This window comes from Mya arenaria, chromosome 14 (assembly GCF_026914265.1).
Source record: "Mya arenaria isolate MELC-2E11 chromosome 14, ASM2691426v1".
Taxonomy (NCBI): domain Eukaryota; kingdom Metazoa; phylum Mollusca; class Bivalvia; order Myida; family Myidae; genus Mya; species Mya arenaria.
Window position 1 is genome coordinate 36140968 of NC_069135.1, and position 14160 is coordinate 36155127.

The 14160-nt window shown below is 34.0% G+C and overlaps 1 protein-coding gene across 1 annotated transcript in view; it reads right to left on the reverse strand.

Annotated features, from left to right (window-relative positions):
* Positions 1-3574: 3574 nt before the first annotated feature.
* LOC128216051 (uncharacterized) overlaps positions 3575-14160 on the reverse strand; it is a 30605-nt gene continuing 20019 nt past the window's right edge. The window contains exons 11-17 of the mRNA XM_052922644.1: positions 13038-13125; positions 9677-9861; positions 8719-8880; positions 7788-7812; positions 7082-7419; positions 4710-4856; positions 3575-3742 (exon numbers count right to left, since the gene is read on the reverse strand). Coding sequence (XP_052778604.1) covers positions 3575-3742; positions 4710-4856; positions 7082-7419; positions 7788-7812; positions 8719-8880; positions 9677-9861; positions 13038-13125 — 1113 coding nt within the window. The remainder of the gene's footprint in view (positions 3743-4709; positions 4857-7081; positions 7420-7787; positions 7813-8718; positions 8881-9676; positions 9862-13037; positions 13126-14160) is intronic.

Genomic DNA, 14160 nt, shown 5'->3' on the forward strand with positions numbered 1-14160 from the left:
CCCCTCAGAAGATTTTGAAAACCATGGTGAAATCTGGTGCATTCTGAGGTGCTTTATTTAGTACTGAAAATGGACAGTTTTAGGATCATGGAGTCAAGTATGCATATTGCAACTTTGGCTGATTGTTCGTCAGAACCATGCGCATTCAGCCGCGTACTCGCGTTTAGGCAGCTACGCGCCTGTGTATATTGCAATGTTTTCCGTTTGTAATTACTTTAATAATTTTGATTCACATGCAAATATGAGAATAAATTTATATTGAAAATAATAAAGAATAGTTTTTTTCCAAGATTAAGTGTTCAGTATAGCTTTAAAGCTACGGAAAGGACGTGTTTTATGACTGATAATCAATTATTAATTAATTAATTAATTAATTAATTAATTAATTATTAATGTGCCAAAAAGTACTCTTATTAACTTATACCTTAAAGGCAATTTGTTAATTTCAGAATACTACATCTCAATTGAACGATTATTATATTTCAGCAAACCCTTTGCACTATACAAAACAGAACAGAACAGAACAAAACAGAACAGAACAGAACAGAACAGAACAGAAAAGATATAAAATATATGTATAACTTAAGAAATCTTTACCGTAAATGTATGAGAACCAATAATATAAGAGTGATGACAAATGATCATATTACGTTCGAAAATTAATGTTAATAATACCCATTTTCCTAAAGCGTTAGTAACGCTTTTAGCCACTAAACCTAAATTTATGAACGTAAATATTAAAAGCTGTGGTCTGATTTTTATGTCACCAGTCTTATGTCACTGGTTTCCAGATACGTTTGCAAAGATTGGTTCATTACAACACAAAAATAATAATGTCAAAACGGTCGATATGTAAGAGTGCAGCTGAAACCGACTTTGGTGACCTTTCTGCACTGATATTTGTTTCTATAAATATGTATCAACCAAGTTTGAAAAATGGAATTTGTTGGCCAAGGCAGTCAAGCACCCGGGTTTGAAAAAAATAGGAATTAGTGTGGCCAGAAACTATAAAATAGAGTTTTATTATTCACGAACATATGTCTATATAGTTTACAGACATTAATGTCCTCATTTGCATTGTTTATTATCTCAAAATAAGTTTTAAAACGATTTCATTTTAACTTTCAGAAAAAAAACACATTAGAACACAACTTACATTTTCAGCCAATGAAATTGCAGATAGGCAATCGTAAAGTACTACACTTAATCATGAAGAATTTTAACTTTCGCGGGTGTTTAAAGGTCCATCTCCTGCCAATCTCATTAAAATCATATCGTGACGTTCACTTCATTTCATTACGTTATGTAACGTCGTGAAGCGTGTATTGGGGATCTGATATTAATGAGACTGATCTTCTGCCACTCATCCGATACACAAACCGTGTGTCAGATTTTGCGTTGACAATGTATCAGCAAATAAGATTGTATTCTTAGTCAGTTGGATGACCTGAAGTAGTATCTGAATGATTAAGAAGGGCTCGTCCGCTACGCTCACTCCACCCATTCTTTATCATAAAGAATTTTCTTCATGTCATCTTACTATTACATAAGCTCAGGTAGTTGAATTAAGAATTATGTTGCTTCTGATAAACGGGCAGGTACCAACCTTAACCATTTAGAGATACGTTACTATCTAAATTTAAGTATCATTTTGTGAGCAAACAAACAAAGCAACCAGTCTTATTTTTTTCGATAGTTTTTCTTTTTCTAAATAGGATGTTAATCGGTCACATAACACTTTTCATAAACAAATGATACGCACATAATTTTATATTTTGCAGTGCAGTAAAATAAGTGAACAGAAGTATATAACATTTTATAACACATATAACACTATAAGCAATACATGTAAATGTCTTTTAAAGGTTACCTACTAAATAATAGACTAATGCATTTATGTATGCTAATATAAATAACGTGCTGTAGTTAATGGGTAAAACATTTCATCGTGAATTCAATTATATTTCATGGCATTTAGGAAAACGCCAGTGCAAAGAAAAAAGCTTCCCTTATTATCATACAAGTGATTTACGCGTTTGACATTATTTTAGGTAAAGCTCAATATCATAATGTTTTCGGTGGCACTGCTTGCTTTAAAGTAAAATTGAATTTGCATTTGCACTTTGATATACTACTATCCTTGATCTATCTTTATTAATATTTTTTCTCATTTGACTTCTTTTTTCTTAAGAAAATTCTCCTCTTTTCTTTCGCCCCTTCACGTCCATCTGCTTCATGAATTTTAGTTCTATTGCCGCAATTAAATGATATTGATGATGAAAATGTTGATGATGATGATGATGATGATGATGATGATGATGATTTTGATGATGATGATGATGATGATGATGATGATGATGATGATGATGATGATGATGATGATGAATGATGATGATGAATGATGATGAATGCTGCTGCTGCTGCTTCTGCTGCTGCTGCTGCTGCTGATGATGATGACGATGAAGATTCCAGTGAATCTTCTCAAGAAGCAACCAGTGAACTTACTTAGACAACTTAAGAAGCCTTCAGTTAATGTACTGAATAATTTATTATTAACAATGTTTTAAATGGGATTTAATTACGGAATGAAACAGAAGAAAACAACAACAACAAATTGTTGTTTTCAGTTTATTTGTTAAAGTAAATTTTCACAGCATCTAATGATCACACTAATATCACAAGGGAACGTACATGATACATAACACAATGTTAAATAATGCTTCGCAGTGCATTTAAACCATATTAACAAGTGAGTATTCTTAATAAGAATTTGATTGACAGGCCCTAAAATTGTAGGTGAATATAAACTCTGATAAATAGAGTAGTATACATTCAATTTAGTGTATTTATATATCAGTGCTTATAAAATAAGACAAATATTAGACAAAAATGTTTATAAAATGTATAAGAACAAAAATATCACCAACTGTTCTTTTTATAAAATGCTTTAAAACTACGATGAACTGTCATTGTACATACGTATTGGCCTAATAAAAAGATGAATGTTTGGTTTCAGTGTAAGACCGCTATAAAGTTGAACACCAAACGTTAATATTTCAATCGTAGCTACGCCACTCCAAAAATATAGCTTTTTGTGCTCTCTCATAGCGGACTATACTATTTCTTTACTTGGAAACAAACACACTTTATCCTTTATAACTTGTAAATTGACAGTGGACGTTATACTGCACACGTTTATACGTGCTTTACTTACGCTATACTGCGCACGTTTATACGTGCTTTACTTACGTTATACGGCACACGTTTATACGTGCTTTACTTACGTTATACTGCACACGTTTATACGTGCTTTACTTACGCTATACTGCACACGTTTATACGTGCTTTACTTACGCTATACTGCACACGTTTATACGTGCTTTACTTACGTTATACGGCACACGTTTATACGTGCTTTACTTACTTTGTAGTCATTTCACGTTTATTTAATGTCATTTTTCACCAGTTATTGCGACCATAATACCAATCCGTCTAGTTTCATAAACATGATCCATCAAAATGTATGAATACCATACTGATACGGTATAGAAATATCGTTTAATCAAACGTTTATCTAGCGTACTGGCGGCAAACGTAAAGTCGATCTAGCGTCATTGACGTCGCTTTTACGTTGATTGACGTCACGCAGAATCGTGTTTATCGTAAGTTTTTTATGAAGGTCCCATCTTATCTTATTTTCCAGATTTGACTGTAAATTTTCATTCGATGGGTAAGGGAATGTCTGAAATAAGAAATATGTACTTACATTTTTAAAAAGTCAATATGTGTGAGAGTTAACATTTTTAATTGGTTTAATTTTAAGCGATTTTCTATATGTTATTCGTTCGGAAAAATAAGCAAAGAAGTTACAAAAAATATGAAAAAAAATATGGGCCGATTGTTTAGAACTCCACTTAAGGTTTCAACGTTGTTAACGATGATATTGTTGTTGTTAACTATTAAAGTTTTACTGCTCTGAAAGTTCAACGGACACACCAGTGATCTGCAGCACGTCTAATAAGATTTGAGACAGTTTCAGCTATTCTTGTGTCATTTAAGTACATGGCGATATCGTTCGTTATCGTTCATTATCATTTAAAAGTTAACAACGATACCGTTAACAACATTGTTAACTTATAAAAATCAGCCCTATATCTCATGCGAAACCACAGGGACAAACCAAGCTGCCAAAAACTTAATCTTGCTTAAATCTGCGATCTGATCTTTTGTCAGCAGTCTTTCATCACTGGTTAGCAGATATTTACGCAAAAAATTTTTAATTCCAAGACAAAAAAAAGAAAGTTGTCAAAACAGTAAATCTGTGAGAGTGCAGCTTTAATGGCACGAAGGGTAAAATGGGAAAGGTCAAACATGGAATTAAACATAATACACAAAAGACATCAAATACTGAAATATCGTTTGTCATTTAAGTAATAGATAGATGACATCAATTTTATTGAATTGAATGGGCCATTCATTTAGAAATTACTTTAGGCCATCTAACTGACTTAGAATACAACCTCATTGGCTGATACATTGACAACGCAAACTCTGACGCAGGGAATGTTTATCGGACGAGTGGCAGAAGGCGGAATTTTAAACACCCGCGAAAGATGAAATTCTTAATGATAAAGTCAAGTACTTAATAATTGCCTATCAGCAATTTTATTGATGAAAAATGTAGATCGTATTCTAATTATACTTATTACCATTTCCTTCAGTTTGACAATCTGCGCCTGTGATGCATTCTCCATGTAGAACTTCTTCTCGATCATAATGCACTCCGCTCCGTTACTGACCAGACTGAAGTTAGGCTGATTTTCAAACAGCATTTCCGCCAACCCCTGCAGTTCATTTACATGAAAAGTTACATAATTATAATTTTATGGTCGACATTTTTTTTTCGATTGTCGAAATAATTATTTATTGCTGTTTTGATACAACTTGCTTTTTCGATATTATTTGCTGTTTCTAGATTGCTTGCTTTTTCGACATAATTTGCTTCTTCGATATAATTTACATTTTCGATGTTATTTGCTGTTTCTTGATTACTTGCTGTTTCGATGGTTTCTATATCACCTGCTTTTTCGATATTACTTGCGTTTTCGATATTGTTTGCTGTTTCTATATAACTTGCTTTTTAGATAGTATTTGCTGTTTCGGTATTATTTGCTGTTTCGATAGTTTCTATATCACCTGCTTTTTCGATATATCTTGCGTTTCCACAATTGTTTGCTGTTTCTATATAACTTGCTTTTTCGATATTATTTGCTGTTTCGATATAACTTGCTTTTTCGATATAACTTGCTTTTTCGAGATTATTTGCTGTTTCGATATAACTTGCTTTTTCGATGTAACGTGCTTTTTCGATATCATTTGCTGTTTCGATATAACTTGCTTTTTCGATATTATTTGCTGTTTCGATATAACTTGCTTTTTCGGTATGTTTTGCTGTTCAGATAACTTGCTTTTTCGTTATCATTTGTTATTTCTATATCACCTGCTTTTTTTAGTTACTTGCTTATCCGATACGTTTTTATTACTAGAAGAAATGTAAATTTTAGTATTTAAATTGAAAGAGTAAAGAATAGTGAACCCTTGTTTTGTAAGAATTTGATACACCGAAATAATGTTTCATTATAATTGTTAAAGTTTTCAATGGATTTGTCTATATATTTTACAATTTATTGTAAAACAAAAAAAAACACTTATCAAACCCAGACAGTAAGCATTGTAAAAAGTTATGCATCTCTGAAGCCTTATGTTGGACATTTTGTTTAAATTCAAATTCAATCGTACATATTTTAGTGAATTTCATGCGTACACCATCAGCGTTCGTGGAATAAGCCGGTCACGTGACTAGGCTTATGAAACAAGTGAATCTCATTGGCGGATAATAGTAATAAAATACGCCCAAGAGGCACCATTTCGAATAAGAAAAATGTTTAAATTTTCCCAGTGGAATACACCTCAAACCCCATGCCAACAATTAAATCCAAATAAACTTCGGTTCCGAGGAAGGGGCGCAAGCTAAAAGGTTACGCCCCTTAGCTTCACCCCCTCTAATGTCAAATCCTAGTGCCGCCCATGAATTTAGCCATAGCTGCTGTTGTGGCGTGTACTGCTTGGCCTTTAATTTGATTGAAACTCGGCTTATAAATGCAATCGCCATCCAAGCTAATAAATTCCTTACATTACTGGTTTGTGTTCTTTTGTATGTGCAATTAGTCAAAAATAATAAAACAAGCTTGTAGTTTCAATTGTATATTGTATTTACATTTTTATATATCCAAGTAGTCAAAAATAATAAAACAACCTTGAAATTTCAATTGTAAATTTTGTTTACAAAAATATCAATAAGCCTTATGTAACGTATTGTATAATAGTTACAGTTTTCTCTCAGTACGTTAATAAATGACAATCAGGAACGCCCGTCTTATTTAAGTGTGTAAACATGTTTGGTTCAGTTCCATTAACAGTGGCTGTTGGCGAAGAGAGACTCCAGCACGCTGTGATTAATATATAAAATACTAATCGCAGTAGGAGATGGCGAATATCATTTTTTTCACAAACATAACATGAAGTTATGTAACCATTTGTTTTATACCCTTGCCCTTGGTTTTTTTATTAAGGAGTGATTCCTGTTTTCACAAAAGTGTATAATAACAAAATGTTGGAACATATATATTCTATTTTTATATATGTATACAAATTGTTTCAACGCTTTCAGCGATGTGTTTTCGGTTTCAATTAGGTACAAGGACGATACGGACAATCCCTCCAAAGCCCAGACGATAGAACCATACGAACGGACGTCTGCCAATCTTGGCCGTATGGTCCCCCAAGCTGGACAGTTTCTTTTGCCAAACTGGGCTGTATTAAAAGTACACAAGTCTGGTCCGTATTGCATCGGAACTGCCCCCCACCCCTTCCCCTCTATATACATGTAATGCACCCTTCATTTGACCTTAGTGTCTTGTCACTTACAGTTACTTTGTCAGAGCCCAAGTGATTTGTTTCCATAAAGGATAGTCGGTATTGTTTCAGCGAGCGCAATTAAATATACAAAAAAGTAACTTACGAAAACTTGTCCTTTAAGAAGTGCCTGTATCTCTACGAACACAGGTCGTGCTTCTGGCGGCTTAATGGTCAGGTCCCGAATGGGGCTCCCAGCTACCATCGTGGGCAGAGCCATCTCCTGCCAGTCGTCCACCTTTTGGATATTGTCAATTTCAGATCCCTCTCGAGCTCCCAGTCTTAAATTTGCATAACTTTCTCTTCGGGCCGGTTTAACATTCGATTCACTTCCTCTGGTTACCGGTTTGACAGATAAATCGAACGCGACTCTTGAAGATTTTGCCTCGCGAGAAGCAATACCATTGCGAGATGAAATCGAAGCAAACGAAGATTCTCTGTTCACTGAATAAAATATACACATGTTGACATATACAGGGGCGTAGCTAGGCCCGATGGTTGCACACAGCACATAGTTTAGAAAAACACCAGACTTGCTTTTGCTAAAAAGAACGTGATATATCACTTTTGTACATGTCATCAGTTTTTATTGCATTTTGGGCTTATTTAAATTTAATCATTTTTCAGTTGAAGACCCAGGCCTACAAGGTCTATATGTAGATAAGCCACTGAATTATACCTAATTGAACAGAAGAATCAACATATTTAACATACATTTGTGCTGTTATTACTTCTTGTTTACATCAACTGTTGAATTATCATCGTGTCTTTAGCGTGTGTTGTTTCTAACAGTCCATTAGACGGATACTTACCTCCACCCATTGATTTGAAAGGTCCCTGGAATGTAAAAGACAAAAACACTATCAAAGGCTATATTATAAAAATAAAAAGTATTGATAATACAATCATATTTATTTAATGCTAATTCAATTATATATCTCAGTGTTTATACTAAGATATGTATCAAAAGTTAAGACTTGAATTTTATAACGATACATGCTCCTAATATTATACAAGTATACAACTAAATACAATGAAAATGTATTCGCCAAGGCTTATAAGCCATCAAAATACTTCTATTTCCCGTTTTGGTTTAGGAGTTCCGACTTAGCTCATTTTTTCTGTTTTGACCCGGCGTTTTTTTACAAATATTTGCTTAACAGATCGGAAACACGCTTGGTACAAATATAGTAACAACTATTATAATTAAAGATGCACACTTACTCCCAAATAAGATTTATCACAAATAATAATACTGCTTTAATATTCCTTAAAGGATGAATATATGTGGAAAACAATGGTTCTTATGAAGGATACCGAGTTTAAATTGAAAGAAATGAGCATAAAACACGGTATTTCTACCTTATGAGAAGATAGTAAATCACAGTAAATCTTTTAGCACTCACTAATCATTTAATGTTTTTGCGTTTTCTGCTATTAAATACACGGTCACAACCTTGCTATCAGTAATCAATATTTGCCATAAATGCATTATTTAGTAAGCAGTTAAAGGTTTATCAGTCAAAATTTATGTTTGTTATTCATGTGTGTGTATTGATTTTGAATAAGAGTGTCACTTTAAGTAATAATTCGCACAAAAGTTGTTATAATACTAAATCGTATACCCCTGCTCTTAAAATGTTGGTATACATAGAAAAGTGAATTGTATGTCACATTTTGAAAAGTTCCAGGAACTGAGTAGATAAAACAGTATACATAAAGGAACAAGGGTAAATTTCTCACTTTAAGCATGGCCAAGGACTTCCGTCTGCTCATCTGGAGTTTCTTAACAGATTCACTCCGCATGGAAGTCGAGTTTCCGGTCTCTGAGCGCACGTCCGCTCCCGCGTCCGCAAGCTTCTCCAACTGTCCGAGGGCGCGGTTTACAGTATTTGCGTTCATATACTGGAATTAACAGATGAAGCTGTAGGTTTAGCACAATGCTTTGGCAAGAATATATATTTTGTAATAGTAAACCGACCATAAATGTGTCCCGTCTTTGTATAAATAAAGTCGATCAATGTATTTTAACAAAAAAAACAAGTTTTATGACGCGGGTCCATATAGTATTTTGGCTGGTTGGGACCTGTCCAAAATATATGGACCTCTGACGTCGTAGAACTGCCAAGTGCGGGCAGAAATTTTGCAAGTAGACAAGGCCAAGTACAATAGAACACTTCAATAAAGATAAAAATGAATGGTAATAACAGAAATGTTTGGTATAATATAAGAAATATGACAGTACACACTGGGCCATATGCCATTTTAAGGATCGGCCAGTCAGGCCCCGTAGGTGAATTGACTCCGGCTAACAATTCGGTCCATATAGAACTACGGGAGCTTACTGACCGATCCTTATAATGTCATATGACCTTCAGTGGTATGTAATATTTCTTAATAAAGCGATTGCTTTACCAGGAACATATAGTGTGCTCCACAAATGTAATTGTAAGCATTTTACGTAAAATACACAAATACGTGTTTACATATAATTGCTCACTGACATGTGCAGTTACAATTAATGTATTTACAATTCCAGCATTGCGAACAAAAACGCCAGTGTAACAATCCAGAATTAAGTTATACGACCGAATTTTTATTTTTATTTTATTGACTTTATGTGTTTGAATTGTATAAAACGAAATAAATCTTGTTCTGTTCTATTCTGTTCTGCTCTGACAAAAAAATATGGTCATCTCACCTCATCCTTCATAAGCTTGAGTTCGTTGTACGAGTCATTTGTTTTCACGTTGATCTCGGGAAGGGCGAAGAAGCGCACGTGCAGGTTCTGGTCCTCGACGTTCCGCTTCTCCTCCTCGAACATGAGCTGAACCTGCTCCTCGTGGCTTAACATCGCCTCTGACTCGACCGGACACTCAGATATCACTGGGAAAAAAAACGCTAAAATCATCAAAGGAAAACAAAAATTCAAATAAAATTAGGTTCATTTTCTGAAATATTAATGACATATGTAGACAAACATGAGCTGAACCTGCTCTGACTCGACCGGACACATCACGGGACTAGAATGCAAAGGTCCTTAAAGAAAACAAAAATGGAACATAAAACATGTTCATTAGCTAAACTACTAATGACGTACATGTAGACAAACATGAGCTGAACCTGCTCCTCGTGGCTTAACATGGCATCTGACTCGACCGGACACTAAGATATCACTGAACAAGTTTGCAAAGATTAGCAAAGGGAGACAATCAATGTACATAAAAACTTTTATTTTCGGAAATATTAATGACACATATAGACTAACATGTCTTGACTGGACACTTCTATACCAGTCAAAAATAACACGAACGTAATACAAAAGATTAGTATATATGATTTATATCAATACATATGATAAATGAAATATAAATAACATGGAAATATAAAAATGAGTTGTTTGCGCCTCTTACTCGTTCTGACTCGATCGGACACCAAGATCTCATTATAAAATAACTGGAAATCGAAAAAATGTCATAAGATATTGAATTCGCTGTCAATAACTGTAGTTTAACGGCTAACGACAAAATATTCTACCTGCTTAAATAACATAATCTATAGCAGTTGTATATATTTTTAATAGCGTCTAGAATACTACGATATTATTCTACGCTGTCAAATATTTACATATGGGATTTGACACTCTATGTAAGGTATCCATTGTCCATTAGGAATGCAGGCCAATAGTATGTAACCAGTAACTAGTAAATGTTGTTCAGTTTAATCGTTTATAAGTTGCCGACATTCACAAGATTCGGTCATTAGTCGACAAATTCAAGCCACCATGGGTCATTTTAGTTCAATGCCGCCTGGAGCTCAACCAGAAACATACCACGGAATCAAAACAATACTTTATACATAGTTTCACATACACCACAGTTTGTCTCTTTTTTTTTATTTTTTCTTACAGACGCAGGGGGGCTTCCATTATCACTGAACTGTACACGTCGAACCTTCCATCGCTCCAATTTCACGATAGGCACAACGTTTGCTCACTCCGCTCATTCTTAATCATGAAGATTTTTATTCATGTCATCTAAATACTACATATTCCTCGTGGTACAATTCCCTAAAACTCGAACCGACATATATAACTGATATCGGTTCGAGATCATAAAATAACAATTGCATGCATTATACAGTAAAAATTAGGATTTCTCGCAATGTATTCGAGTGTTTTCATGAACATATGAAGACACGAAAGCAAAGAAGTAAAAATACTATATATGTTATTCTCCAAATTTGAGAGCAGTAAAACAATCGAACATTCCTTGTACTTTTTCTTATTCGTCACGATTAAAATTAGTTAAATGTTTTGTCGCTTAGTATTTATTATATAGCGGTTGTGTTTGAAATAATAGTCGGTACATCGTGAACAGTTGGTTAATAGACGTCACGTTAATCAACTCAGGGCCGGTTAATAGACGTCACGTTAATCAACTCAGGGCCCTTATTTGAACTATAAGCTTTTATTTCTGGGTCACAAGCCCATTGGTACGTTTTGATATATTATGTATGTTTGTATTAAATTCCTGTCGGAAAAAATAGCTCATTGAGCGTATGTTTATTGGTAACATATACCAGACTTTAAATAAAAATTCTTGTGTCTTGTATCTTGTGCGTAATATTAAAATTAATAATGACGTATTAAACGTTTGTGGACGTCAAGTGGTATCGATACAACAATTTAGATAAAAGAAATATGTGCTTATAACCGTAAATCCCGAATAACCAAGCTTAGTGCATGATCTTTAAATAAACCGTGAATAAGTGGACAGTCGGCAACTTTCAAAGATAGAATAACACGCCATATTGACCTATCTGTGTATATACATAATAATACAAAAAATTCATGTTCCTTGTTCATAATGCCTCGAAATATCATAAAGCTGACGGCTATCAATGATTTTTTTTCGTCCATACGACAGTATGTTTCACAGCTAATAAGTAAATAAGTGTATGATAGCCCCGATTGTTCAGAACTTTGCTAAAGTTAACAACCTGATTATTTAACGACATCATTGTTAACTTTTAAAGGTGAACTATTTGATGATATGCTCATATATTTAAATAAAACAAGAACAGCTGAAATAGTTGTCTCACCTCTTGTTAGGAACACTGCATATCATAAGTGTATCTGTGAAACTTACAGAGCAATATTAATTTGAAAGTTAACAATGATGGCGTTAACAACATTGTTAACTATAACAAAGCTCTGAACAATCAGCCCATGGAGTGTTAACTGAGAAGTAATTTGACAAAGACCAGAAACAGTTGTCTCACCTCTTGTTAGGAACACTGCAAATCATACGTAGATCTGTTAAACTTACAGAGTATTATTGATTGGAAATTTAACGACGATGACGTTAATACCGTTGTTAACTTTCACAAAGTTCTGAACGATCGGCCCAATTGTTTTGTCTTAATTTGGAACATTCCATTGCACTTTCACAGATTGAACTTTTTTACAACTTTTTTTATTTTTTGTCTTGGAATTAGCCAATTTATACAAAAATGCATGGAAACCAGTGATATAAGACTGATGACCAAAAAAAAAACCCAGATCGCAGATTGTCATATTTAAGTTCAAAAATTGATGTTTTATGCATTTTTCTTAAACCGTTAGTAACGGTTTAAGCCATAAAACATTAATTTTTGAACGGAAATATAAGAATCTGTGATCTGATCTTTTGTCAGCAATCTTTTATCATTGGTTTGCAGATATTCACGCGAATACTATATACACATAGCATATTTGTTAAGGTCTTTACATTGAGGTTATGATATTTTATGCACATAGCATATATGTTGGTCGTTGCATTGTTATATTATACAAATACAGTCGAACCCCGTTGGCTCGAATTCGCTTGGCTCGAATTCATCGTTGGCTCAAACTGGTTGTAAAGGACCAATTTCTTTATACTATTTGTAAGGATTCCCTCTTGGCTCGAATTTTTCGAGTTTCGAGACTCGAAGTATTTTCGCCGGTTCCTGGGAGTTCGAGCCAACGAGGTTCGACTGTATTGTAATTTCATATCCCGGTAATAGATGTAATAATCAACCTTCATCTCTAAGATCCCAGAATTGTTCTTTTGTCTTCTTCTTCTTCACATTGACGTTCTGAAGTTTCTTTAGAAGACTTGCACTCCCCTATGAATGGACAAAAAAAACACGTTGAAATAAGAAAGAGTAATCTATAAATAAAATCAGGAGATAATTAGTAGAGAGGAATGGCGTTATAGGATTGATCTTTTAGAACTTAGTTATCTAAGTGTGTGGGATTTTCTGTTATACAACAGCCAGTAATAAACTAGGAGAAACAGCGATAATTACTGTATATAAAGTTAATATCCATCCCTTCTATTTTGTTGTTTCTTATATTTTAGAACAAATGCACTCCGCATTCATAAAATTGATGTTTTATAACGCCCAGTGCACCGGTTCTAAGATGTTTACATTCTCAATAGAATGTAACATGATTTTTGAAGCTGCACTCTCACAGATTTACCGTTTTGACAGCTTTTTAATTTTTTGTCTTGGAATGAGCCAATCTTTCGTAAATATCTGTAAACCAGTGATATAAGACTGCTGACAGAAGAGCAGATCGCAGATTTTCATAGTTCCGTTCGAAAATTAATGTTTAATGATTAAAAGCGTTACTAACGGTTTAAGAAAAAATGCATAAAACATCATTTTTTTCAACCTACATATGAAAATCTGCGATCTATGGTTTTAGTTAGCAGTCTTATATCACTGGTTTCACATTTTCGCCTAAATTGGCTCCTTCCAAGACAAGAAAATAAAAAAGTTGTCAAAACGTTCAATCTGTGAGAGTGCATCTTTAACTGGTACAATAATACAATGAAAACTACAAGGAACATCCAGTAATCAAACAAACATTCAAATATAGACTCTGTTGAGAAAGCACAAGGTAAGATCCCAAGTGCCAATGAAGGACAGACACATGCGTCCATAGACTGCAAACAGACCGCACAACCAGAACAGATTGGAAACATTCTTCACAATGCGGGTCTCATTTATGTAAGAATGCGGTGCATATACACTTACTAAAGCTTATAAAAACCTGCGATCTGATCTTTTGTCAGCAATCTTATATCATTGGTTTGCAGATATTTACGCAAAAATTGGTTCATTCCAAAACAAAAACAAAAAGTTATAAAAATG